Genomic DNA, 26,385 nt, shown 5'->3' with positions numbered 1-26,385 from the left:
ATGTATGTACAGAATGTAGTTAAGTAGTTACATCTACATTGGTTATTTTTGTTTCATTTCTAATAGATGATAAGATATTAACAGAGATGAAAAAGCAGGGAACTTATTAAACAGGTGCACTGATAAAAATCAGTGAACTTCAATTAAGCACATTATAAATATGAACAATGAAACCCTATTTTTAAACCAACCACATTATGCTTGCATATTAAAATATAGATATTGTAAAAACAGAAAATAAATAATCACCTCTTTCTAATTCCAGATCATTAAACAACACTGATATTGATGGGTAGAATACTATAGGGGAAAAAAAAATCAACGTTGTTGCCATTTTGTTTAAATTATTATTTTAGGGCAAAGGGAATCCTGACAATATCAGAGAAAGTATTGTCACACTATCTCTGTATGTAAACTTTAATACAAATCAAATACATGAAATATTGTTTGTTTTCAATGATCGAGTGATATACATAGACAAGGATACCTGTGAATTAACCTAGGAATACTATTTATCTCAATAAGAGAAGCACAACCTGAGGTCAGTGTATTGCATGGTATCCTCCGAAATTTTCAAAAAATTGCTACTAAAACTGCAATATTTAATTTGAAAAAAGGGAAAATTATAAAATACACACAGAGTAATCCTATTAACCATATGTAATAGGAAATAATTTAACTAAAATAAATATAATCAAATTATAAGTATCTTAGTTTTTATCTTGGTTTATCTGTTTTTTGGGATTACAGTCCAACCCAACCATTCAACATGTATTTTAGCTTGAAAGAAGTCACCTACCCTGACCTAAACAAAAATATTCAGTGATGTGAAACACTAGCAGCATGTCCATACCAATATTTTCTTTGGGGTGCTTTTACTTCCACAACAATTGTGTCCCAGTGTCTCTAAATACAAATGTTGTGTCCTCATAACTTACCTATACTATTAAAATAGAGTATCAACCTGGTACACATCATGACATGTTGTATTTTACTATTAGCCCTGTGTTGCTGTTTCCCAAATTTTAGCAAGCAACAATAATATACTTTCAGACAAACCTGACATTTCAAATATTCGCTGAGAAACAATATTGAAAGTCTGCTGGAAAGTAGGAAGTCCTGCCTGAGAGCCTGAGGCGTTTCTCATGATGTATGGGAACAAGGCCAAAACTCGTCTATTTTTTCTGAACATTTATGTTGCTCATTAATAATCATGGATGTTCAAAATAAACATTAAGTAGTAAATCTTGCCAAGTTGAAGGACAGTGAGTTCCAAAGCTTATCTTGATATAAACAATCAATTAGAACTGCTTATTAAAAAGCAGCAATGTCCAGAGATGCTATTCCTTCACAGTTATGTTGCATAAGTGTGTCTTTGACAGGAACTGTTTCCCAATCAGATCTCAAGCAGGTCTTCTCCACTCTCGTCACTCTCTACAGTAAGTTGCCTTGTCCACCACTTCTTAACTTCTGATCCACACGAAGCCACATCTGACATAGGATTCATTTTGCACACAACAGATTTCATAGTTGTCCGACCACCAATTCTTATGTTGACTGAAGACACTGAATGGCTTATTGGTTTTGGGGCTAGGAAATGAAAGAGAAAAATATTCACTGCAAACAAATCGTCATAATGCTAAGCAATTCTGGTATGATGGAAAATGGATTTGTGGCAAAATATTTGCCATCTCTAAAGCTAATGAATTTTTTTTTTTAAAAAATAATTACTCAGTAACACCAACAAGAGGAAACACAATGTTATTTTCTTTGGTGAGAGAAATTAGAAACGTTTGATTCTATGAACGTAAGGCTTCCATTATGTATCCCTTATTACCACACTTTCTCCTCTATTAAAGGCAAAACATTTCTCAGGATAAATCTACACAGAGTTCTCCAAGAACATAATTCCACCTCTCTGAGTTGTTCTGTACTGATAGGTACTATATCTTGTTACTAGGTGCTGGATGTAAGCCGATAAACTATAGAACTTTATTGTATTTTCACATTTTTTTCTACAATAGTGAAACTGTTTTTATATATAACTGAAAATTTTCATATATTAAAACAACATTATTGGAAACAAAATTTTAATAAGCCCATGCCCAGTCTATTTAGGGCAGTAATGATTAAAGTATTGAACTAGGACAGGAAAGGCTGAATTCAAGTCCTATGTGGCTAAATTGGGCCACGTACTTTTTCTCAGACCATCATATTTCACACTGCTTTACTTGGAGAAAAAAATTACCAGAGAAAGCTGAGAGTCCACAGGATACAATGTAAGAATAGTACAGGAGCAACTCAGTAATGATGGCAGTTGAGACTGGAATTTCCATTGCTAAGCAACGTGGTCATAAAGCATGACATCATGCGACAACGTTGCTTAGTGATGGCAGTTTTGGCACTTTTGGTTGCTGTTGTTAAGTGATACTCGCAGTCTCGTTAACTGCAATGTTGACCTCAATGTCAGCTTGCCCACTGACTTTGCTTGTGGGAAGCCACCAGTGAAAGTCACAAATGGCAATCATATGACCATGGGATGGTGTGACCTTGTAATTATGGGTGTCTGGATCGTGATCATGTGATAGTGAAGAACTGTGACAGCTGCAAGTATGAGAACCAGCTGTAAGTACCACTTGTTCAATGTGGTTGTAAGTTTGAATGGTTGCTGAACATCATTAAACGAGGACTACATTTATTGGTAACAATAATGAGAATGCTAACAATGTAGACTTTTACCAATATATATTATAAATGTATACTGATACTAAAAAGATCTTATATAAAAATGGCATACTACAAGCTGGTTTTTCTTTAATCATTCCAAGTTTGAAGTTCTGCTCATTTTAATTGTAAGTTTACAGAAGTTATTTTTATGCATTTAAATCAGTACATAAAAACATAAGCAGTGCCTTACTGGATCAGACTCTGCAATCTATAACAACAGTAGCCAACCTACCTGAGAAGGAAGCCAATTAGACTCCAAGCAGATGGCCTTCATAAGTCTTGCCATCAAGGCTAATAGCCATTGATCCCCATGACTTCTATAAATTTGTCCAACTCTTTGTGGAAACCAATCAAGCTGGTACCCAACACTGCATCTTGGATGGATCTTCAAGGTGAGACTTTTATGATATTAACTCTCTGAATCTATAAAGCTTAGTTTTTTGATAGCCCCAAGATCTTATAGCTGTTTTCACCTATTGCCATGTTATTCTGTGTAAGAATAATAATTATTCATTGTAGCCATTATTTGACTGTTGAACAGTTTGAGTGGCAGACATTATTCTGCCATAATCCCAGTTCAACAGAACATTCCCCATATTCTGTATTTAAAACATACAGTATTTATTGAACAATAGATTTCTATCCAGGCACTTAGAGCTAGGATTTTCCTCATTCCTTCTGGTGTCACCAAAGGCCTAACTGAATTAAAATTATAGATTCTACACAAATGCTACAATGTAAGAACTGCCATTCTGAGCTGCAGCTTTACTTTGCTAGATTACTTGGCATACCACATCTCCCATAAAGGGGTAGAGATGGGCACAGAGAAGGTATGAGATGTGCTTGAATGGGGAGTTCCCTACACCCAGAAGCAGCTGAAAAGCTTCCTGGGGTTCGTTAACTTCTACCGGCAGATCATTCTGGTGTTTGTGCAAATCGTGCTGTCAATCACCAATCTACTCAAAACCAAAAGAGAGAGAAAATCCAGGCTGGGTCAACCACTCAAATGATCCATGGAATGCCAGGCAGCATTCGATAAACTGAAGCAACTGTTTGCGGCTGAGCCCATCCTTAAACACCTCAATCCTGACGAATCGTTCATTATCCAAGCAAACGCCAGTGATGTCACTGCTGTACCATCCTCCTCCAAAGAACCAACAAGGACTCCTACAATCATGTGGCTATACCTCCAAGAAACTCTCTAACACAGAAGTGCAGGTGGGCAATATGGGAAAAGGAAGCCTGTGTGATGCGATGGGCGTTACTCACCTGGAGACACTGCTTGCAGGGGAGTAAGGCTCCTTTAGAGATCTGGACAGATCACAAGAATCTGGAAGCACTGAAGACTCCTTAAAAACTGTCCCCTAAAGAAGTGAGGTGGGTGCAATACTTCAGTCAGTTCAATTTCACCCTGTGTTACTTTGCCGGAGGAAAAATTTCCTGGCACATGCGCTCTCAAGACTACCTCAGTATAACAGCATCAGAGAGGAGATTCTAAACTCCATCCTCCCTTCTAGTGAAATAGCAGCTCCTGTCATCACCAGGGCAACAAAACAAAGCTGAGTGCAAGGTAACCAATGATCTTGTTCAACCACTAAGAGCAGCCCTGATGGGGGTCGATTGGTTTGCATGTCACAAAGCTGATTTCACTCTACATGATGGCCTTGCCTAGATTGGGTCTAAACTCGATGTACCTGAAAGCCAGAGGGCTTTAGTGCTGTAGCATAGCCATGATTCTAAACTGGCTGGACACTTTGGATTTGTCAAAACCTTACACCTGGTGAGGCACCAATTCTGGTGGCCAAGCATGAAATTAGAGTATTGAACTGGGATTGGGAAGGTCGAATTCAAGTACTATTTCGATAAATCTGGGCCACCTACTTTCTCTCAGACCATCCTATTTTACACTGCTTTATTTGGAGAAAAGCTATGTCACCAGTTGCCCTGTATGTTCATCCGTGAAGGGTCACCCCAGAAAGCCACCAGGTTTACTGCAACACGTAGCTAACCCTATGTCTCCTTGGAAGGAGATTTCTATGGACTTTATTGTGGAACTACTTGATAGCTACAGGAACATAGTAATATGTTGTGACATAGTAATATACTGACCACTTCTTCAAACAGGATCACTTCATGGCTTGTCCCCAAATCCCTTCAGCATGGACCCTAGCAAAACGCTTTGTGCAACATATCTACCAGTTCCATGGAGCTCTGACCAGAATTTTAGACGGGGTGTGTACAATTCACTTTTCTATTTTGGCAAGAATTTTTAAACCTCTTGGGGACCTCCCAAGGACTCAATTTCTCTTATCATCCCCAAAGCAATGGAGCCTGTGAACACATGAATGGTGTGCTGGCGCAATACCTTCATTGTTAAGTCAATTACCACCAGGACAATTGGTCAGACTTTCTCCCCTTTGCAGAGGTCGCTTATAACAATTCTATGAACAGCAATACAGGTTTCATGCAATTCTGTGTGGCCACCGGCAAGGACTTTGTCCTTGTGCCAGAGCTTCCCTAACTATCTCCCCAAAGCATGTCGCTAGCTGAATGGGTAAAATCCCTGCAACTCACATGGCCAGTCATACACTGGGCACTCAAACATCTGAAAGACACCCAGAAAAAGTACACTCACAAAAAAAGATCACAGCAAAAGGAATTTAAAGTTAGAGACGAAGTATTTCTACAAAATTCCTGCAATCCAGACAATCCTTGAAGAAACTGAGACCAAAATATGCTGGACCTTTCCCCATCATTAGAATCATCAACCCAGCGACCGTGGAAGTAAAGCTATCAAAAAACTTTCAACACATCCATCCTGTTTTCCACATTAGCCTTTTAAAACCTGCAAACACATTGCCCTTATGTCCCACAACAAAGCTGCCCCCACCCCCTATACTTATTGAAGGAGAACAATTTGATGTCAAGGAGATCCTTGACTCACAGACACACAGATACAAATTTCAGTAATTAATCCTCTGGAAAGATTTCCCACCTTCTGAAACTGGGTGGGTTGACACCAAACATGTGCAGTCCCCACACCTGCTCCGTAAATTTCATAACTGATACCCTGATAAACCACACTAAAATCCTAATCTTTCATTTCTTTTCTTTCCCTAGGTTTAGCCCTTTTTCAAGGTAGAAAAGGTAGAATGTCAGAATTGCCATCCTGAGCTTTGCTTTGCTAAATGTCAGTCTGCCATAGACTATGAGAGGAGGAAGCTGCTGGGGAAATCGAAACTACCTGTCATGCCTTCCCGAGACATCTGCTCATCGTCCCACCACCTAGCCTGCCAATGCAGGGAACATTACCAAAACAATTCCTTTGAATGTGACTGGACAATAGGGAGATAATAAGGGGGAGGAATGGGAAAGGGAATGTTAACTAGGGAACCTTTGTGTGCAAACTTTTTACAGCTGCTTTACTATAATCCATTTGGCTTTTAGTAAAAGTATATCTTTCACTACATATGGAGTCAGGGGTCTTTCTTTGCTAAGGGACCGAGTCAGGATAGACCTGACAATGAATTTAGGGGTCCATTTCTTATGGATAGGTAGATTTCAAACTATGGCTGTAAGAATAAGGTATTGATTCATTACTGATGATCTGAGAGGAGAGGTTATGGTGAGATACTTTTTCTGTCTGCATAAAATAGACTAATATTAGAATAGTTTGGTGTACCAAGTAGATGGAAATGTGCCCCAAGTGATCATTTTACTTTACTTTACTTTACTTTACTTTACTTTACTTTACTTTACTTTACTTTACTTTACTTTACTTTACTTTACTTTACTTTTTTACTTTACTTTACTTTACTTTACTTTACTTTACTTTACTTTACTTTACTTTACTTTACTTTACTTTACTTTACTTTACTTTACTTTACTTTACTTTTATTAGATTTCTATACCGCCCTTCTCCCGAAGGACTCAGGGCGGTGTACAGCCATATTAAAACACATATAATTTACAAAATTTAAAAAACCATTAAAATCGGATATACAAAAATTTGGCCCGCAAGTTAAAACTAACATACACCCATTTAAAATTCATATTCATGTTAGGCCAGCCCAGCTTGTTGAAATAAAATGTTCTTCAGGGCGCGACGAAAGGTGCGCAGGTAGAGGATCATACGTACATCTAGGGGCAGCTCATTCCAGAGGGCTGGTGCCCCCACAGAGAAGGCTCTCCCCCTGGATGTCGCCAGTCGACATTGTTTGGCCGACAGCACCCTGAGGAGCCCCTCTCTGTGGGCTTTTTGTGCTTTTATGCTCTCTATGTGCTTTTTTAAGCACATAGTTTCTTTTGAGGCATAGAAAGTTTAAAATTGGCTCATGTTAGGCTAGAATATGAATCAGAAATTTCATTTCCTTTCATTTCGTTTCCTTTTCTCTTGAGAATATATTTGACACATGTTGCCATAAAATGCCTAGGATTATCATGCATAAAATAGGTAGTCATGTAACTTTTCTAAATATAACTAAACATTCTTTTGATGATTTTCAGAGCTGTATCCGATAGATCTCCAAATTTAATTTTGTACTCTCTTTAATATATTTATTTTGTACTCTCTTTCACATGGAAAACTGCTATATCTATATTCTGAAACTGTATCAGTTTGGGAATGTGCTTTATACCTTTCTTCACTTACCAGATGGCAAACGCCATTGTCCAAACTTTCGCTGAGGTCTACCAGAATCACCAGAATCTTGTCGATATCCACCTCTGTCAGAAAGGGTGGGGCTAAGCAGCTGCTGTTCACTACTTGTCTGAATAGAAATGAGAGAGAAAAGGAATTAAAACCTGAAAAAAACAAAAAGGAACTTTGATTTCTGGCGCTTATTTCACAAATTATGCAGTTGAAATTTTGTATAGATCTTTCTGTTCAGCCCCCATGTAATTTCTTTTTGTTAATTTAAAAAAAAAAACATATTTATTATTATTGGCAAATTTGAATGCAGATTTCTCAAATGTGTGTGTGTGTGTTAATGTTTTCTATGCATGTTTTTTCATATGTAATTTTCCCAATCCATTTTGACAGATTCCATGCAAATATAAACGTCCATATTTTGACTCTAAATGTTGCTGTCTCATTTGGATACTAATAGAATCTGTTGTGGTAGATCAAGCCATTTCATTCCCATTAATATGTGTATCAAATTTCTTTTACATCCCTAGGTACAACTTATCGATACTATTATTTATTGCAACATTTATTGCTAGAAACATTTTAGGAAAATGTATTCCACAGAATACGGGTTGTTTATATCTGAGGGTTATAATATTGCCTTAGGCATAATGAATCACAGAAATTATGTTTTTTTAGGCCTCATAAAATTGATCATAAAAATTATATTAAGCACAGAAGAATGGAGAAGTAAAAGAAAGAAAAAGAAAAAGAAAGAAATAAAAGCAAGTTTCCATGGCCTGCAAACAGTATGTGTCCTTTACACATATTTTTGGGGCAGGAATGAATGGAAAGGTCTACTCTTTTACCAAAGTGCTTTAGATCTGGTGTGTATCTATCAACAGATGCAGTTGAATGTTTTCTCATATGTTGTGTTCTATTGCACAGACTCATGCTTTTTCCTAATGCTTCTAGGCCATTTTTGGGTGGTGGCTTCAAAGTCAATGTTGACTCCTGGCAAGTTTCTGGACAAGTCCCTGCAGTTTTCTTGGCAATATTTCGGAAGTGTTTTACTTTGTGAGAGTGAGGTTTGAGAGAGAAATCATCCAGTGGGCTTCATGTGGGACTAGAATTCATGGCCTCTCAGTTTCTAGACTGATGCCTTAATCATACACCAAATTGGCTCTCTTTCTAGGCCACTGGCTGAGAATTTTGAGAATAACAATAGGGATGAACCCATACCTCAGGCTGTGCATTGTTATCCTGGTTATTAGCATTCATATCTTCACTTGGCTGTGTTGTCTCAATGCTTGGTGGATTTAGGAAACGGCTTAATTCCTGCTGTTGACTCTCTCGGAGGCTGTGGATGATACTGCATGACTGCTGTTGTTTCTAGGAAAATACGACACACATGATATATTTTGTTTTCTTTAAAATTTCTTTCCAAAAAGAAATATAGAAGGGTAATTAATGGTGATGGTAGATGAATGGGAGATGTGGCTTATCATTGGTGACAGACTGAGATGATAAGCATTTTCTTCACACAATCGCTTGGGGCTGAACCTGAGTTGATGGTATAAAATCAACCAAAGTACTTTTCAAAAATTAGGATTCTCTTTAAAATGAAGTTTTTCTATAAGATACGTATACTTTAACTTTGTTTCTGTTTTCAAGAGACTATCCAAAAAAGTTATTTAAATCAAAATAATAAAAAAAACGTTTTCCAAACATCATCTAGAACCATGATGGCGAACCTGTGGCACGTGTGCCACAGGTGGCACGCGGAGCCATATATGTGGGCACACAAGCGTTGCCCTAGCTGAGCTCCAGCACACATGCGTGCACCGGCCATCTGATTTTCAGGCCTTCCAGGCCCACCGGAAGTTGGGAAACATGCTGTTTCCGGCCTCCAGAGGGCCTCCAGAGGGGTGGGAAAGGCCATTTTCACCCTCCCCAGGCTCCAAGAAAGCCTCTGGAGCCTGGGGAAGGCAAAGAACAGGCCTACCGGGCCCACCGGCCCTTCACGTGCCAAAAGCGGAGGGAGGACACGCACATGCATGGGGGGGCATTGAATTATGGGTGTGGGCACATGCCCACGCAACCCCCCGCGCTCCCCCTGCTTTTGGCATGCGACGGCAAAAAGTTTAGCTATCACTGATCTAGAGGCTATTGAAGTATATTAGCTTCAATAATTTTTAAATTAGACAATGGATTAACAAAATAGCAATGGGAACTCTTACAAAATGATCTGTGAGGAGTGGAAATGGATCAAACACAGGAGACATTGCCTACAGACATCTCCTTTTGTGCTTCCTTGCTCCTCTCATAGAGAAAGAGATTGGAAATATTACTTCCAATAGAACATAGAGTAACAGAGTTGAAAGGGACCTTAGAGGTCTTCTAGTCCAATCCCCTGCTCAAGCATGAGACCCTATACTATTTCAGACAAATGGCTCTCCAGTCCCTTCTTAAAAGCCTCTAGCCACGGAAGATTCACAACTCCTGAAGGCAATGAAAAAGTATATTTTTTTTCTTACGTTCTAGGAATCCAGAGGTTTATAGGAGCAAAATAAATTCCTGTGTGCAAAGTGCTCTATAATCATCATCAACATTGTCATCCTCTGTTTTTTTTGTTATTTTTCTAAATGATTTCAATTGTCCAGGCAAAGCTGAGGGAAGAAATTGGCAAGAAAAGCTGGCAAGGCTCATATCATGTTTTCATATGGTTTGCACTGAAGATTCCATAGAATCTTACTGGTTATTAAGGCAAGACTTCTGCAAAACGCAGCTGCTGGAGTAATAATAAGATTAATAAATATCTCATATTTATTTGAAATGTACATCAGCCATTTCCACTCACTTGTTCAAACCCTATCTTCTGGAGTCATGGGAAACAGTTGTTTTATTTTGTATGATGCTACAATATATTCTCTTGACTTTCCCATCTCCAAGCTCAAAATAAAAACTTGGGAATTTTTGACTTGCTGGTTACACTGCATAATGGAATTTAATGTTCATAATCTGTATTACGGGTATGTTCAAAGATGTGATATTGTAACCCTTAAAATAATAAATGAATTTGTGTGATTGACTCATGAATAGAACTGATGATTTCATTGGGTTTAGGGTTGGGCAAGAAAAGACAAAAATAAATTTATTGTGTTTTTCATTATTATATTTAATTTATGTATCCCAAAGATTCTTAATTTTTGCAGTATTGTAACTGCCAGTTCCAAGGGACTTCCTCTCAAGATGGCACTGCATGATAAGGACTTTTTTCCCTTACCGATGATCTGCTGATTTCACTGCCAAAGTGGTTTTTTGGCTGTGCTGTTCCCTGATTTTGAATGGGAGCACTCAGGAATGACCAAGATGACTTTTGGATGATCGTGGACCTAATTGGAAAAGAGGGTTTTGAAGATTCCCATTCTCTTTGGAAGAGATTGTAGTCACTGGCCATATAAATCTTCCTGTTAGCAATTTCATTATCTTATGGAGGCCTGAGTTTTAACTTTCACTTTTGAATTTACTGTTTCATTTTGCTTCTGGCTTTAAAAGTCAACTAATGGCTGAATGTTGATTTATTTCAACCTCTTGTTGAATTGTTTTTTTTTGTGTGTGGTTTTTTTTGGGGGATATATGTTGTTCTCAATAATCTGTTCCTTTTCCATATGGAAGAATGGCTGCTGTTGGGATGGTGGTAGAGTATTTTTAGTCTCTTACCATTGGAGTTCTGTGCTTTTTGAATCAGCAAAATATTTGGAGTTTATATCTATTGAATTTTTCTTATAACCCTGGATTGAAATATAGAGGAAAACATCTCTTCTTCATTCTTTATTCCCTGATTAAGCTTCATGGATTAAAATGGCTGAACAGTGGTTAAAACATAAGTATGGAGGGTGGGGGGGACATGCAGCTCCTAGCTGAATTTCTTTTTAGAAAGCTTGATGAGACGATATTGATTTTCCAAAATAAGTTGGGGCAAGAAACTTTGGATGAAAACCTACAAAAGGACTCTGACCGAGTTCCAAATAAAAAAATAATAATGCTGGTTTTCTGAAATGAATGACAACTCTGTGGAATGGAAACCAAAAAGCTAAGCCCCAAGCTATGAAAAACAGTCAAGCCATGTTATTTCTGTTAGACTTTTAAAATAGCATTTAAAAGCATATTAATGACACAATAACGTTAAACTTACTGCTCTAATGCGCTTCAAGCATTTTTTCAACCACATGCGTATCGTCTGCTTGGCAACCTCTTCCTCTATGGTGTATTCCAGTTGTTCCCTCGCAAGGAGTTCTTCCAGCTGAAGACTTTTTCTGATGTCAACCGATCTATATGAGAGCATGCTAGAAGAAATGTATATTAATCAATATTCATTTTTTAAAAAGGAAAATGACTCTGTGTCAAAACTATATACTGTAGTTCCTTTGGAATGTTTATTTGGCTTGGAAAACAATGCTTAATGTCTCTGTGTCCACTGATAACTGCATAGTGAGAGCGTGAAGTAATTATACATTACAAGGAAATATGTGATCAGAGCAGATAAAGTTTGGTTGATGACGATGCACTTAAGTCAACTGTTTAACTTTAATGATGAGTGCACTGACAAAAACTTTGTTTCTGTTGAAGTTTTCATTCTTACCTCTATTGATAATATGAAAGTTGCACTTTTTACAGCATAGTAAAAAAAAACAGAGTAATAAGAAAAAACAATTCAGATATGTGTTTTATTAATAACTAAACAAATTTAGTTTTAGTTATTTAGAGCCCTGGTAGCGCAGCAGACTAAAGCAGACTAAAGCACTGTTATTAACATCAGCTGCCTGCAATTACTGCAAGTTCAAATCTCACCAGGCTCAAGATTGACTCAGCCTTCCATCCTTTCTAAGGTAGGTAAAATGAGGACCCAGATTGTGGGGACAATAAGCTGACTTTGTATAAAATATACAAAAGTATGAAGGCTATTGCTTAACGCATTGTAAGCTGCCCTGAGTTTCCGGAGAAGGGCGGCATATAAATAAATAAATAAAAATTTAACAGATTCCCTAAATGGAAAAAAAAAATGTAATTTTTATAAACTGTACTTATATCTTTAGTCTGTTTAGATGCAATAAAACCCTAACAGATATAGCCCTATGTCCTTGGTTAAGCTTTCCTGACCTGAAGCTTGTGAGTTAATTCTGAGATTCAGGTTTGCAGGCCAACTGTGCTGCTCAATATACCTCAGTACATCATGGAATGTTACATCTCCACCATTATGCAACCTCTCCATTTCATAGCACATATGCTTGAACAGAAGTTTGTCCTTATCCAGATCTACCTCCAGTCTTCCACGCAATAGCCTCAACAAAAACTTGACTCGGAAAGTAGGAATTACTCCCTGGGAAGAAAGTCACAATTAGAAAATACTCATACCAGTAAAGAACTTTATATTTGTCTTTTATTATTTTCCAAATAAACGATTTAGTAACATTTTTGCCAGTCTTTTTGCTATTGTAATAGCAATATGAGGTGTTTTTGAGTTTCTGGGCAACAGGGTGGCTGAGCAGAGTTGCAGCAGGAGCAAGTCAGATGTTGAAGTAGATGCCAAGCTGAATTCTGCAGCTATCATAGGGCCTATCACTTGGGCAATTCTCTCCCTAAGGTAAAAGGTGTCTGGTTTTCTGGATGAGAGATAGAAGGGGCAGGAGTGACATTCAGAGTGGCTCAGTCTGTAGATGGGAGTTAGGGTGCTGTTTATGTTAGTGCAGGGGTTATGGTCTTTGTATACATGCTGAGGTAGAGTAGTGGCATCTGGCTGTCTAAAATTAAGCAGTGTGATATGCTATTGCAGAAGTGACCTGAAAGAGGCAGTTCAGGCAACTGGTTAAAAATTTATATTGTGACCTGGCTGTCAGATGGAGCTCTCTAAGCTGGGATAGTGATGGGCCAGGGAAAATAGGACTGTTGTGGGGGAGAGAGAAGGGGTAGGCAATAACAGCATGTTGATGATAGGCAGCAGGAGTGGGATGGATTGTTCTCAAGGAAGACTGCCTTGATGTATCATATTGTGTTGTATTTCATATTATGGACCTGATTCTGGATGGGTGGTAAGGGTGAAATGCAGCAGGTTCTAACAGATTCTAGAGAACCGGTAGCAGAAATTTTGAGTAGTTCGGAGAACTGGCAAATACCACCTCTGGCTGGCCCCAGAGTGGGGTGGGAATGGAAATTTTGCAATACCCTTCCCCTGCCATGCCCACCAAGCCACACTCACAGAACCGGTAGGGGAAAATTTTGAATTTCACCCCTGATGGGTGGGCTAACCTGGCATGAATAACAGAACTGGATGGGGAAGCAACAAAAGTTGACATCGATTTCTCCCAAGGATTTAACATTCCAATTTTACTTTAATAAATTGCTACATTTTAGCAGTTGATTCACAGAACAATAAGCCAATGAAATTTACAGTATTCCAGAGAAATGTCTTACCTCCCTTTTGTCATCAACCATATTCCATATAATCTGAAAATGCCTAAGATCATTATAACTTAAGAGCTGATCTTCTTCAGTAGAATAAAATAAAGAGAAGTTTTCCACAATTATAGCTGTATAAAACAGAAACATAAGAAAGTAAGAGCTTCCCAAGTTCATAAGTCTTTATAATTGTAAATAACTTAGATTTGTAAAATAATAAAAGAATTTTGCTATGTAGAGGAAGAGAGAGGCACAGCCTAGGACCAGAATCAAGAAAGGAATCAGGCTGAAGTCATTATGTTCCCACAAATGATACATGTCCATTCCCTCTTAATTCCATCCACTCTTATCTAGCACCAGTACACAATACACAAGCAGGCAATACACAAACTTGATTCTTCAAGTTTTTGCACATCTGATGTACAAATGTATCATTTTAATATCATAATGGACCCCCCACTTTTAAAAGAAAAAACAACAAAAAAAACAATTTTCTGCTGTTTTCATTAGAAGCTGAATAAGTTACAAAGTAGCCGGGAACCATAATGCACTTTTTTTTTTTTAACTGTACATATAAGATGTTTACATAAACCTTGAGCATAACAAAGACAGCAAAAATAAATAAATAAATCCTACAATATTTTGAAAAATCTGACATTTATTAAAACAAACATAGAAAAATTGTTTTTCGTCTGCTGGGTTGTATTTTCTCAAAATTAATCTGATCACCATGGAATATGAATGGGACTAAAGAAAGCAGTAAAAACAGAGCTAAAAATTGGTGAGAACACTTAATTTCTCTCTGGTAATTGCCTTTCTGTCTTTCTGATCCACATTTAATTCATAAATAGGATTTTTTTGAGAAATCTGAACCAAACTTCTACATAGAATTTTTGAGATTAGACGGATGGCAGCATGAAAAACTCAAAGACCATATATAGTCTGAAGTTGTTCATGCCGCTTTAAACATTCGTCTGAGCATTTTAGGTAACGTAGAGTATGGTAAAAGCCAGAAGTGAGACTCTGTTCCACTTGCTTCTTAGGTGAAGTAAGCGGTTCTGTGATAGCATCTTTCATTATGTTTCCTGAGATTCATCAGAACAGACACAAAATCTCAGACGTAGAACTCATTTATGTTTTGAAGACTTTTGAAACTCTAGCAAGCCTTATGGGATATTTACTGATTTTATTTTGGATGGCATAATTGATTGCATTTATTAAGCCACGAGTAATAGTTTTTATGTTACGGTTTATAATCAGGTTATTTAATTATTATTTCATTTTTTCACTAATTATTATGAGGGTTGTCAGGATTGAACAGTGAATTATAAATATATAAAATTAATGCATGTGGGGGTTTGATCATACATAGAGAAGAACCAGTTAAATCAGCAGTATTTGTTAATTCTGACTGATTGAAACACTGATGTTAATGGCTATTTTAAAGTATGATTTGGTTTTGATCAAGTCCACAATATAGTTAAAACACAGAGTGAAAACGTTATTGCTGTGTTTCATGACTAAAACTTACCCACGAGCAAATTCAGCATTATGTATGCAATGATGACATAAAATGAACAGAAATACATAAGAGCACCGGCATAATTCCCACAATCTGTTTTCCAGTATGTTCTGTTATCTGGAGTACAAAAAGGAGGTTGAACCTGCATGAAATAAAAAGCTACATTACATGTAACAAGGGTACAAAAGTAGATAGGCCCCTCCTTCCCTCTCTCACACAGACATATTATGAACTTCATGTTTAACAGCAGAATGGATCATAAATTAAATTTAAATTTTATGGATTTGGGGTTTTAAATTTGGGTAGCCAATGATTTAATTCTTTTAATTATCTTAACTTTTGCATTTGTATGTTTTTTAATTTTGGCTGTTCACCGCCCTGAGTCCCTTCTGGGAGAAGGGCGGTATACAAATTAAATTAATAACAATAATAATAATAATCAACTTCCTCCCTTCCCTGATGCTGTCCATTCCACATGTTTTTCTTCCAACCAAGCATTCTCTCAACATCTGAATCAAAAATATTGTGTGTGTGTGTGTGAGTCACCATGAAATGTAGCAAGTCAATCATTGTACAGCTTGTACAACACATCCTCTCCTTTCTTTTGCTAAAGGACTACACCATTTCCCCCTATGACCAAAGACAAATATTATTCTGAATTGACAAGAGAGGAAGATGGATCATATCAATCAAAATGTTATTTTCAATAATGACCAAATATTCCTACAGAACTGCCAACTTGAATTGTTTGGACTACATATTTCCATTTATATTTTTAGTTCTATTCAGCTAACCTTCATAAATAGATATATTCTTCCTAAACAGATATATTCTTTTGATGCAGAATATAACATATTATTCTTTTTATACAACACCCACTGAAAATGCATCCTAACTTAGAGTCCATTACCACATCATGGCAATATGATAATTTGGGGGACGAGAAGGGAGAATTATTTCACAGTATTTCTCACTAACTGCTTCAAAGATTTGGCAAAAAAGGAACAATTTTTTATCATTGTTAATACATTCCACCGAACAGAATTGTTAATATATTCTCTGGAACAGAAAACCTGTCACTTTTCATTTTAATAAATGCAATAAAGCTGCATGAACCTTGTTGGGCATATAGCACAAATATTTGCTAATAAAATTTGTCAAGTAGTTATGCATTTTTTATAGTATTTTCAAAAGACAATAAATCAAAATTTGGGTGAAAGATAACATTTTAAAAATAAAATGTAAGGTATTTTTAAGATGCAGAGCTTCTGCTGGCTAAAAAGATACATGATTTTAATCAGTCAATTTACCATGCAATCGTGCATTATCTTATTCCAGTCTTCTCCAGTGACTATTCTGAAGAGTACCGTAATGGCCTTGCCAGCTGATGAAAAGTTGGCATGTCTGTTTTTAACAAATAAAAATTATTATTCAATATTTCATAACTAAAAACATGTGCAAACAATCCTTTAGGGTATTTGGGTAATTCCCCCCCTCCCTACCCAGGCTAGCTTATACAAGTCTAGTCTGCTACCTGAGATGAATGGTAAAATAGTATATTTTCCCCAATCTGCACAGAAAAGAACTGGTCTGGTATCTGAATGAGACTCCCTAGTTGGAAGTAAGGTAGTGTTTACGACATTATTTTGAGCAGCAGGATAGCTTAGATTGTTCAGAACTAGCTGTGTTACATACACCTTTCTGTTACCTGACAGCGTAACCAGCACTGCCCTGAAAATTGCTTGAATATGTCTCTTTGTGGGGCTGTTTTGGATCTTAAGCTTGAACCTGGACTAGCTATTATTCATAATAAGAGGCCAAATGAAACCCCCTGTTGTTCCCCTGGCTTGCAGGTTCTGCAAATACTCAAGCAGTCATTGCTGAGCTGATTCATGTATACTGAAATGCTATATAAGCATTCCTTTGATATTTGATGCTGGATTTTCTGAGTCACAGATCAATAGGGCTGCCTCTCTAGTAATGTAAAAATAGAGGCATCCATCAAAGCAAGGATGCTCTAAAACAAGATCACAGTATCAAATATTTTCAGATGAAGTGACAGAAATCATACCTGTTAATGTTCTCTCCATATTTCACAGTTCCAAACAAAACTACTCCAGCAAAAGCATAACAAAGCAATAGTAGGAACATTCCTACAATGATGAAAAAACTTTTGTACATGCTGACAACTACTGTCAGCAGCAGCATCTTCAAAGTCACCTGGAAATCAGTGGGAAAACAGGCTTGGTATAAGACATGGGTCAAAAGGGAAATGTGCTGAAGTTGAAGTGGACTGTGTTCCAACCTCATTGGGATTGTTCCAAGAATGCTCTAACTTTGCTAGAACCTCTGCAGCGAATCCAACACTGTTTCAAGCCAGCAAAATTGACACAGATTCAGAACGTTGTTTTGTGAATTTGGAACTGTTCATTTTAAACTGAAAACATTTTAAATTCAACAAAATAATTACTCCGAGGTGGATCTAGTGAAGTGGATTAGAATTTATTTGTGTCAGAACGTCATTGGTAAAGGTTTTGTTAATTTATTGCTGAAGATGTTTAAAAGTCTTGTGTTGATGTATATTTTTTAAGCTCTTACTATTGTGTGCAAACATTTATATACTCATTCATGCTATGGATGTTTTTTGTTGTAAGATTCCATCTATATGAAGTTAGCCACATGAAACAATTTTGCATATTTCTAATTCTGATTCAGCTGTTCCTTTTCCATCATTCTTTACTTCTAGGTTATATAACAGAGTAATGGTTTAAACTAAAAGCCTAAATTCAGCAAAATAAATGTGTAATTACTGTAAGCATGGGGAAAAAACCCTCCTGTATACTTACATGCTTTCCACAGATTGAAAAAAACCTGAACACAATTACACATGCTCCCATCATATATGTATAGGCATTCTGAAACACAAAGTTATCGGCATTAGAAGAGTTACTGATTATTAATTACTCAGAGTTACTTAGGATTTACTGTTGCAACAACCAATATAGCTTTAATATAATATATTGAATGATTGAGTGCATAGTTCTTGATGTAAAAAGACCTCAACATTGCATTATTCAGGTGTTATTACATGGAAGTTTTAGAAAGAAATAGCTTCATATCATAAATGTGACCTCATATATATACTCATAAAATGAATGTACTAACAGTTCAATAGATCATCTGATGAACCACAGATTCCTTATTCCAAGAGAACTATTTCAGTCAAAATCATGGAAACCTCTGACCCTGAGGCTGAAGAGAACTTGGCAAAGACTCGGCCTGTGGCTGGAGATAATAAGCTGTCAGCTAACTGAGAATAATGACTCATTCAGAATGACTCAAAATCAGCACAGGTGGCTCCTGATTCAGAGTACAAGAAGTCAGTTCCTGAACTTAGGAGAAAACTAAGCAAAGAAGGTTAGAGATACGGAAATCAACACTCCTTCTTAAGAATGAAGGACACTGAATCCTCTAATTAGATAAGGATTCAAACTCCAATTATTTAAGAGTATCCTCCTTTTTGGAAACACTTCTCAATTGCTAGACCTTGTACCTGTGGCCCCTCATTCCTGACTCATTCCCGAAATTGATCTTCGGCTTACAATTCTGGACTGGGCGTTGTAGACTGTAATGGGTCTGACTACTGGACTGCACCAAGACCTATTGTTCTTGGGCATGACTAAGCCACAGCTATGTGCTTCAGGTAAGAGATACTTAGCCTGCAAGTCTTCCTCTGCCTAATTTACAGCCTGCAGTTCTAGCTTTATCTGTTACCTGATTTACAATTAAGCTAATAAAACCAAATGTGTCAATTACTGATCACATTCAGCCTAGTGTGGAGATGTAGGGTGACAACTAATTCTAAAAAGCAGAGAAATTAAGATAATAGCTCTCTCCATTCTTTGTTCCCATACTCTGGTATCCATATCCAAAAGCATATTGCTTCTCACTTATAGGTTCCATAGAAATTGACTGATTTATTTTCCTGTAATTTAAGACAATTGTTCTATGGGATGATAGGAAACATGTCTTGGCCTTCTTCTGATGAATAACTCTTCAGATACTTGAATATTTCTATTGTATATTCCTCTTAGTTATCTTTGCTTTAACATAATCGAAACATAAATTAGACTTAATTTTCAGACTGCCAATAATCCTCCTTGATCTTCTTTGCCCTTATTCTAATTTTTCTGAGTCTTTGATACCACTAAGTAGCTCTAGATACTTAGATAGTTGAGTGCAACTAGCATTCAGCACTAGTTGACCAATAGAAAATATAATGGCACTATTTCTAAAGTCATAATTTATCTTCTATGAATTTCTCAACATTACTTTTAAAATCATGTAAGCAGCCTTTGTAGGAATACATTTCATCAAGTTTATTTTTTTCCTTACAATTGCTAACATATAATATACATAGGACTAACAAACTTTTTATAGCATTGTTAATAGACAGGAATACTTTAGCATGAAGGAATATTCAGTCAAGTAACATTCCATTCCATGTCTGACATGCTACAGTTTATAAACAGATGTGCTACCACAATAACAACTAAGCCCAATGCAAATATTTAGTGAACTGTGTTTACTTTCTGGAAGAATTCTTTGAAAACTACATTCCACTAATTCTAGTTTAAATCATTTGTGTCTGCCTGAATGAGCTCAGTTATAATATTAATTGTAATTACAAAAAAATAGTCTTTTCAGGAATGACCATAACAAGGCAAGATCAAGCCTCAATTAATTGTACATTTTGCAGATTTGCAAAAAGAGGAAAAATATCCTGCATTCTTTGAATAGACAATATGGTTCTTGAAACTTACTGTTATTGCAAAGTGGAGAATCACCCATATGACCCCTAATGATGTCACCAAAAGATCATAACGATTTCTTCTGCTCTGCCAAAATCCAGCAGGTGACATAGCAATAATTTTCATCGTAACCTTGCAAAAATAAATGTATATGTAATAGCTTCTCTTTGTATAATCGTGAATGATTCCTCCAAGTTATGTTTCAATAATATTCAAATAGATAAGTACTGAAAATTAATTTGACTATTGAGATTAAAATATATGTGAGCAAAAACAAACAAGAAAATGTTACAAGATATATATTTTACTAAACTTTGGTTACAATTGCTAGTGCAGAAAAAGATCAACCACTTTCTAAGGACAAAACAAATCTAAGGATAAATCAAATATTTCACAAGAACACAAGAAATTGACAAAACCTCTCCTCTTGCTGTTCATTATGACTTTAATTAACTTAACCCTATGGTGTTTTTGTCACCACCCATTAACATGGACCAAGCTGATACAGGAGCAGTGATGAGATCCCCATTTTTAGGTATTGTAGATAAACCTTATGAGTAAGGGACTAATACTTCTAAAATCCTTCATTCAAATCCAAAACCTTAGCCTTCATATGCTTCTAAAAGCACCTCCTTTTTCCTTGGATTGTGTGTCATGTGACAGCAGAATGATTATAGCTTCAGACAGACAATCCTGAAAATTATAGCTAACCTGTATACCTTTCAGATCTTCTGCCAACCTAGCAGTTTGAAAGCACGTAAAAAATTCAAGTAGAAAAATAGGGACCCCCTTTGGTGGGAAGGTAACAGCGTTCTGTGCACCTTTGGCATTTAATCATGCCGGCCACATGACCATGGAGACGTCTTCGGACAGCACTGGCTCTTCAGTTTTGAAACGGAGATGAGCACCACCCCCTAGAGTCAGGAATGACTAGCACATATGTGCGAGGGGAACCTTTACCTTTGCCTTTTATACCTTTCAGATAGGTTTTTTATACCTTTCAGATAGGTTTCAGATTAAGACATGGTATTGAGATAGTATTGGTGATGCTCGCAGGTGACCTCTGGTGGGATGGGGGTAGTGCATCTCCTTGATGTTAATGAGTTTTGATTCTCAAAGGTCAATGGCATCTTTTTGTACCACTCACAGGGATTAGGAGTGGGAGATATGGTGTTAAGGTGATGATTCTCCTTTCCCTGTGATCAGAAACAGCTTAAGTTCAACTTTGACAAGCTGAATGCTATGGGTATTTGGACAACCTAGTCCAAAAATGCTCCATTTTTAGTTCTGAATGGGGTTGCACTTCTTTGAGAATTGGTGTGCAGTTTGAAGACTACTTGGATTCACAACTCTTGCTTGAGGAGCAGGTGGCAACTGTGGATAGGACCACTTTCATATATATTCTTCTAGGTAAATTATCAATTGCACAAAAATGCCTTACAGTAACTTATCTGGATTACTGCAACGCACTGTACACGGGACTGCCCTTGAAGACTATTTAGAAGCTGTAGCTGGCCCTAGTAGGATCAGAAGCATGGGCAGTTATGGGAGTGCTACAGTATGGTCATATAACATAATGTGTCTGCTAAGAACATTACTAGTAGGCTCTGGTTAATCAATAGGTTTCCGGATATAATTCAGGATGCTAATTATCACTTATAGAACTTTTCATGAGGTAGGGTTTGTTATCTGAGGGCCTGCTTGTCTTCTCTCCAGTGTGATCTGGCAGAGTGGACAGTGCCATTTGATGGGATCAAGGAATTGAGCCTTTCTTATTATAGTGCCTATCCTCTAGAATGATATTCCCTCAGAAATTCATACTGCATAACCCTCACTCTTACCTTATTTAAGACAGCCCCTAAAACCTGGCTTTTCCCTGGCCATGGGTTAGAGTAAAGGTTGATTCTTATGAAGACAACTGGATTAATCAAATCAGTGTTATGCTTTCAGATTTCTGCTTGTTTAAACTTTTTGCACTGTATTTTTTTAAATTTATATATGCCATTTGGAGTAATGATGGACTCAAGTGATTTATAAATGTAATTAATAAATAGTATCTATATTATCTTCTAATATTGTAATGTATAATAAATGACACAAGACAAATCTAATCCGAACTTATTTATAGAAACATGATCAAAATGTATTACCTCTAGAACAAATATGAAGGTGAAGACCACTGACATTGCAGCTAATGGACCAGTTACTGGATCTTGATCATCCCACTTATGCAAAAGAAAAAAAATAGTTGATGAAAAAAAAATCCCATTTTCTTTTCTGTTTAAAATTCTTCCACAATTGTTCCTATTTATTATAAACAGTGATTTTCTCCTATTTATGCTTGTTTGTAAGTAGTTAATAAAGCACCTTAAAAGTACCTTAACAGATAATAGCACAGATTGGGCCAATACAAGAACTGCAATGGTTCTCTTGAAAAATGGGTGTTGGGTTATGTCATACATTTTAGCTCGGAATCCATCATTATCTGAAAAAACAAAAACAAAATAAAAGCAAACGTTTATTTAGGGCACAATTTGCAATGGCTTCTAAGAATTTTTTCCCTCAGTGTAACTGTTAGTTGTGGGCACATATTAGTCAACACACTATAATAGCCTTACTTTCACGTGTTAGCAAAGTAGACAGATTTAAGCCCTACAAAGCTGGCTTCAGAAAAAGTTGAGGAACATGAGACATTATTTCTGATGAATACTGGGTAATTAATAAAAAATACACCTCAAAAAAGAATTAATTGATCATAAAAAGCATTTGATTGTGTTGGCCATACCAAGATGTGGAACATCCTTAGGAAAATAGGAATCTCAGAATAACTTTGTCATCATGAACAACTTATACACATGATGGGAAGTCACAGTCCAGGCAGAAAATGGCAAAACAGACTAGCTTCAGGATGACAACAGAGTGAGACAAGGCTGTATACTCTCTTATTTATTCCATCTATATGCTGAATATATATTGAAGCAGGCTTGAATGGAAGAAGATGAGTGTAGTTTTAAAACTGAAGGAAAACACATCCATAACTTGAGCTATACTGATAAAACTACTATGATACTTGAAAATGCAAAGAATCTGCAAGTTCTAGTTATGAAAGTCAAGGAGCACAATGAAAAAAGAGAAAGTAGGTTTCAATGCAAAGAAAAATGATAATGATAACATATACCATTCTCAACCTTAAAACTGACAATGAAGATGCTGAAGTGGTAGTAGATAATTTCTGCCTTTTAGGATTGACTATCAGTAAAACAACCAGCAGTCCAGAAATACTCTTCAGACTACCATTTGGTAGGATAGTAATGAAGGCCTTGGAAAAGATATTCAGATACTGTGATATGTCTATAGCTTTAAAGATCTGAAGTATGCAAGCAATAATTTTCTCTATGACATTCTATGGAAACGAAAGCTGGACCTGAAGAAGCAGGATAGAAAAAATATGGATGTTTTTGAACTCTGGAGTTAGAGAAGACTCCTGAGAATATCACAGAACATAGAATAATAGGATGGAAGGGACCTTGGAGGTCTTCTAGTCCAACCTCCTTCCCATGGCAGGAGATCCTATACCATTCCAGACTTCCTTTGGGCTTAATGGGATGCATACACATGATCATAGAAATAATAACAAACAAATAGAACAGAATGTCTATGGAGATGACAACCCAGGTCATGGTTGTCCCAAAGGTGCTTTTTCAAAAGGCAAATGGACATTTCCTTGAAGACATTTCACTTCTCATCCAAGAAGCTTCTTCAGTTCTGAAGAAGCTTCTTGGATGAGAAGTGAAATGTGTTCAAGGAAAAACAAAGTCCAGTTGCCTTTTGAAAAAGCATCTTTGGGAAACAGAACAGAATAATACAGTTGGAAGGGACCCCAGAAGTCCTCCAGTCCAACCCCCTGCTAAAACAGGAGATCCTATACCATTTCAGACAAATGGCTGTCCAATTTCTTTCTTAAAAACCTCCAGTGATGGAGCACCCACAACTTCTGGAGGCAAGCCGTTCCAATGGTTAACTGTTCTCACAGTCAGGAAATTTCTCCTTAGTTCTAGGTTGCTTCTCTCCTTCAATAGCTTTCTTCCATTGCTTCTTGTCCTGCCTTCAGGTGCTTTGGAGAATAGGTTGACCACCCTCTTCTTCGTAGCAGCCCCTCAAATATTGGAACAGTGATATCATGTCAACAAAAATGGATCATAGAACAAATTAATCTCACTTCCGACACAAATGATAAGACTCGAATTATAATATTTGGACATGTTACGTGAAGACCCAATTCCCTTGAAAAGTGTATTAATGGTGGGAAAGATGGAAGGAAAGAGAATAGGATGGCCAGCAACAATATGAATGACTCAGTTATAATGGTGATGAGTGTGCTGCTGGAAACGTGAAGGATCATTTTGGAGATGGATAATCCCAGAGGTCTATCTATATGGTTGCTAAGACTCAACTTTAAGTTGATGGCACATAATGACTCAAGAATTTGATCAGTATGCATTATCGCTTAGTGGTTTCATTATCTCTTGAATCTGAATTTTAAAAATCTAGATACCTGGGCGTGGTGGGAGGTGAAGAGGCTGTGCAATCTTTAATCTGCTCTTCAGATCTTCCCATCGCCTCTGGTCAACTGTTAGTAGAGCTGTTCCCTAAAAGAACAGGAACCATTATCACCAAAACGTATTTGCTTCTTTCTTATCATATTCATTATTGGAATGAATAATTATTAGGGAGTCTTTCACTAGGAACAGTGCTCTGTTTTACATCTGCTTTAGGGGTTGTTTTCTAATTCCTGTGTGTGTGTGTGTGTGTGTGTGTGTGTGTGTGTGTTTTGTCCATTTTTTAAAATTAAGAATCTTACTGAAAATTTGTTAAATCAAATCCAGGTTGCCTTCCTGGTAAAAACAACCAGAGGAAAAAAAATGCTTACAGCAAGGTTCAGAAATGTTATACTGAACTCCATTACTATAAATTAATCCTGGAAATACTTATGTATACTTAGGTATTCGCTATATTACATGTGATGCAAAAATATTTTCATAATTAAAATAATTTCTGGTGTTTAATATAAACACAACTACCAGTATATGTTAGCTCAACAATATTGTTTGATTACACATGAAAATAAAAGTAACACAATATAAACATGATTACTACAGAAAAATAGAAAATCTGAAGTGTTACCTTATTTTCATTGAAATTAGCAATGACAACTCCAACAAAAAGGGTGAGTCCAATCATGCAGCCCAGGAATACAAAAACATGAATGTAGATGCCATGAATCTGCAACATAAAATTTGTATCAATATTACAATTGTCTTATTAATAAGAAGTCATGGGAAAAATCTGACAAGTCTGACAAATTGAGTAATATACATACCGGACCCACACGATGAATGATAACATCTCTGACTTCTACCCACCCCTTTAATGACAGGACTTCAAATAATGCCAGCATTGCATTACCAACATTGTCAAAGTTAAAGTTTCGAGGATTAGCCCTGCAATACAACACAGAAATGAGGAGTAAAAACAATGTTGTTTGCCGTCAATATATCCTAAAACATTGCCAGGTTAGTAACCTGTTACTCCCTGACATAAGTGACTCCATTGTTCTAGCCCAGTGATGGCGAACCTTTTCGGCACCGAGTGCTGAAAAGGTTGCGTGGAAATGTCATGCGTGTGTGCGTGCACACTTGTTGGGACCGCACTCCAGAAAAGTTGAACTTCCAGGTTCTAGGGTGCATGTGCGCCCAACAATCAGCTGGCTGGTGCGCACGTGCAGGCCAGTTTTCAGTGCTGCCACGCGCGCGAAGGAATCGCACTCCATAAAAGCCAAACTTCCGGGTTCTGGCGTGCATGCGTACCTGACAATCAGCTAGCCGGTGCACCCACCGGGTTTTGGCACTGCCATGGGCGCGAAGGACAGTTGATTGTCATGTGTGCATGTGCGCCAGAAACCCATAAGACAAACAGGCAAGGCCATGCATGCCGGGCGACATGTCTTTGCGTGCCACTTTGGGCACACGTGCCATAGGTTTGCCATCACAGTTTTAGCCTCTCCTGAAATTTCCCCTGTGCCATTGATCTTCTGTACTCCTTAATTTTGAAAAAGAGTCCTTTTTCAGGGGGGGAGGGGAAGGGGGGTGTTTGATGGGAAGAAACTGACAAATGGCAACTCGAGAATTAAGCAATGTGACTAGTCCATTATTCTTTTGTTATTTACCCTACAATAATAA

General features: G+C 37.1%; 1 protein-coding gene across 3 annotated transcripts in view; it reads right to left on the bottom strand.

The window, feature by feature from the left end:
- Positions 1-1,396: 1,396 nt before the first annotated feature.
- Positions 1,397-26,385, bottom strand: part of NALCN (sodium leak channel, non-selective) — a 213,356-nt gene continuing 188,367 nt past the window's right edge. For all 3 annotated transcript variants that reach the window (XM_070942958.1, XM_070942959.1, XM_070942960.1), the window contains 16 exons: positions 25,527-25,647; positions 25,331-25,429; positions 24,702-24,795; positions 22,525-22,631; positions 22,297-22,371; positions 20,159-20,278; positions 18,182-18,250; positions 17,407-17,555; positions 16,646-16,739; positions 15,345-15,477; positions 13,829-13,944; positions 12,580-12,737; positions 11,553-11,703; positions 8,597-8,746; positions 7,379-7,496; positions 1,397-1,590 (listed from right to left, as the gene is read on the bottom strand). In XM_070942958.1, coding sequence (XP_070799059.1) covers positions 1,397-1,590; positions 7,379-7,496; positions 8,597-8,746; positions 11,553-11,703; positions 12,580-12,737; positions 13,829-13,944; positions 15,345-15,477; positions 16,646-16,739; positions 17,407-17,555; positions 18,182-18,250; positions 20,159-20,278; positions 22,297-22,371; positions 22,525-22,631; positions 24,702-24,795; positions 25,331-25,429; positions 25,527-25,647 — 1,948 coding nt within the window. The remainder of the gene's footprint in view (positions 1,591-7,378; positions 7,497-8,596; positions 8,747-11,552; positions 11,704-12,579; positions 12,738-13,828; positions 13,945-15,344; positions 15,478-16,645; positions 16,740-17,406; positions 17,556-18,181; positions 18,251-20,158; positions 20,279-22,296; positions 22,372-22,524; positions 22,632-24,701; positions 24,796-25,330; positions 25,430-25,526; positions 25,648-26,385) is intronic.

This window comes from Pituophis catenifer, unplaced genomic scaffold (assembly GCF_029215685.1).
Source record: "Pituophis catenifer annectens isolate HBS135680 unplaced genomic scaffold, rPitCat1.0.hap2 SCAF_4, whole genome shotgun sequence".
Classification (NCBI taxonomy): Eukaryota; Metazoa; Chordata; class Lepidosauria; order Squamata; family Colubridae; genus Pituophis; species Pituophis catenifer.
Note: the sequence above shows the minus strand (reverse complement) of the source record. Positions and strands in the feature narration are given on the sequence as shown.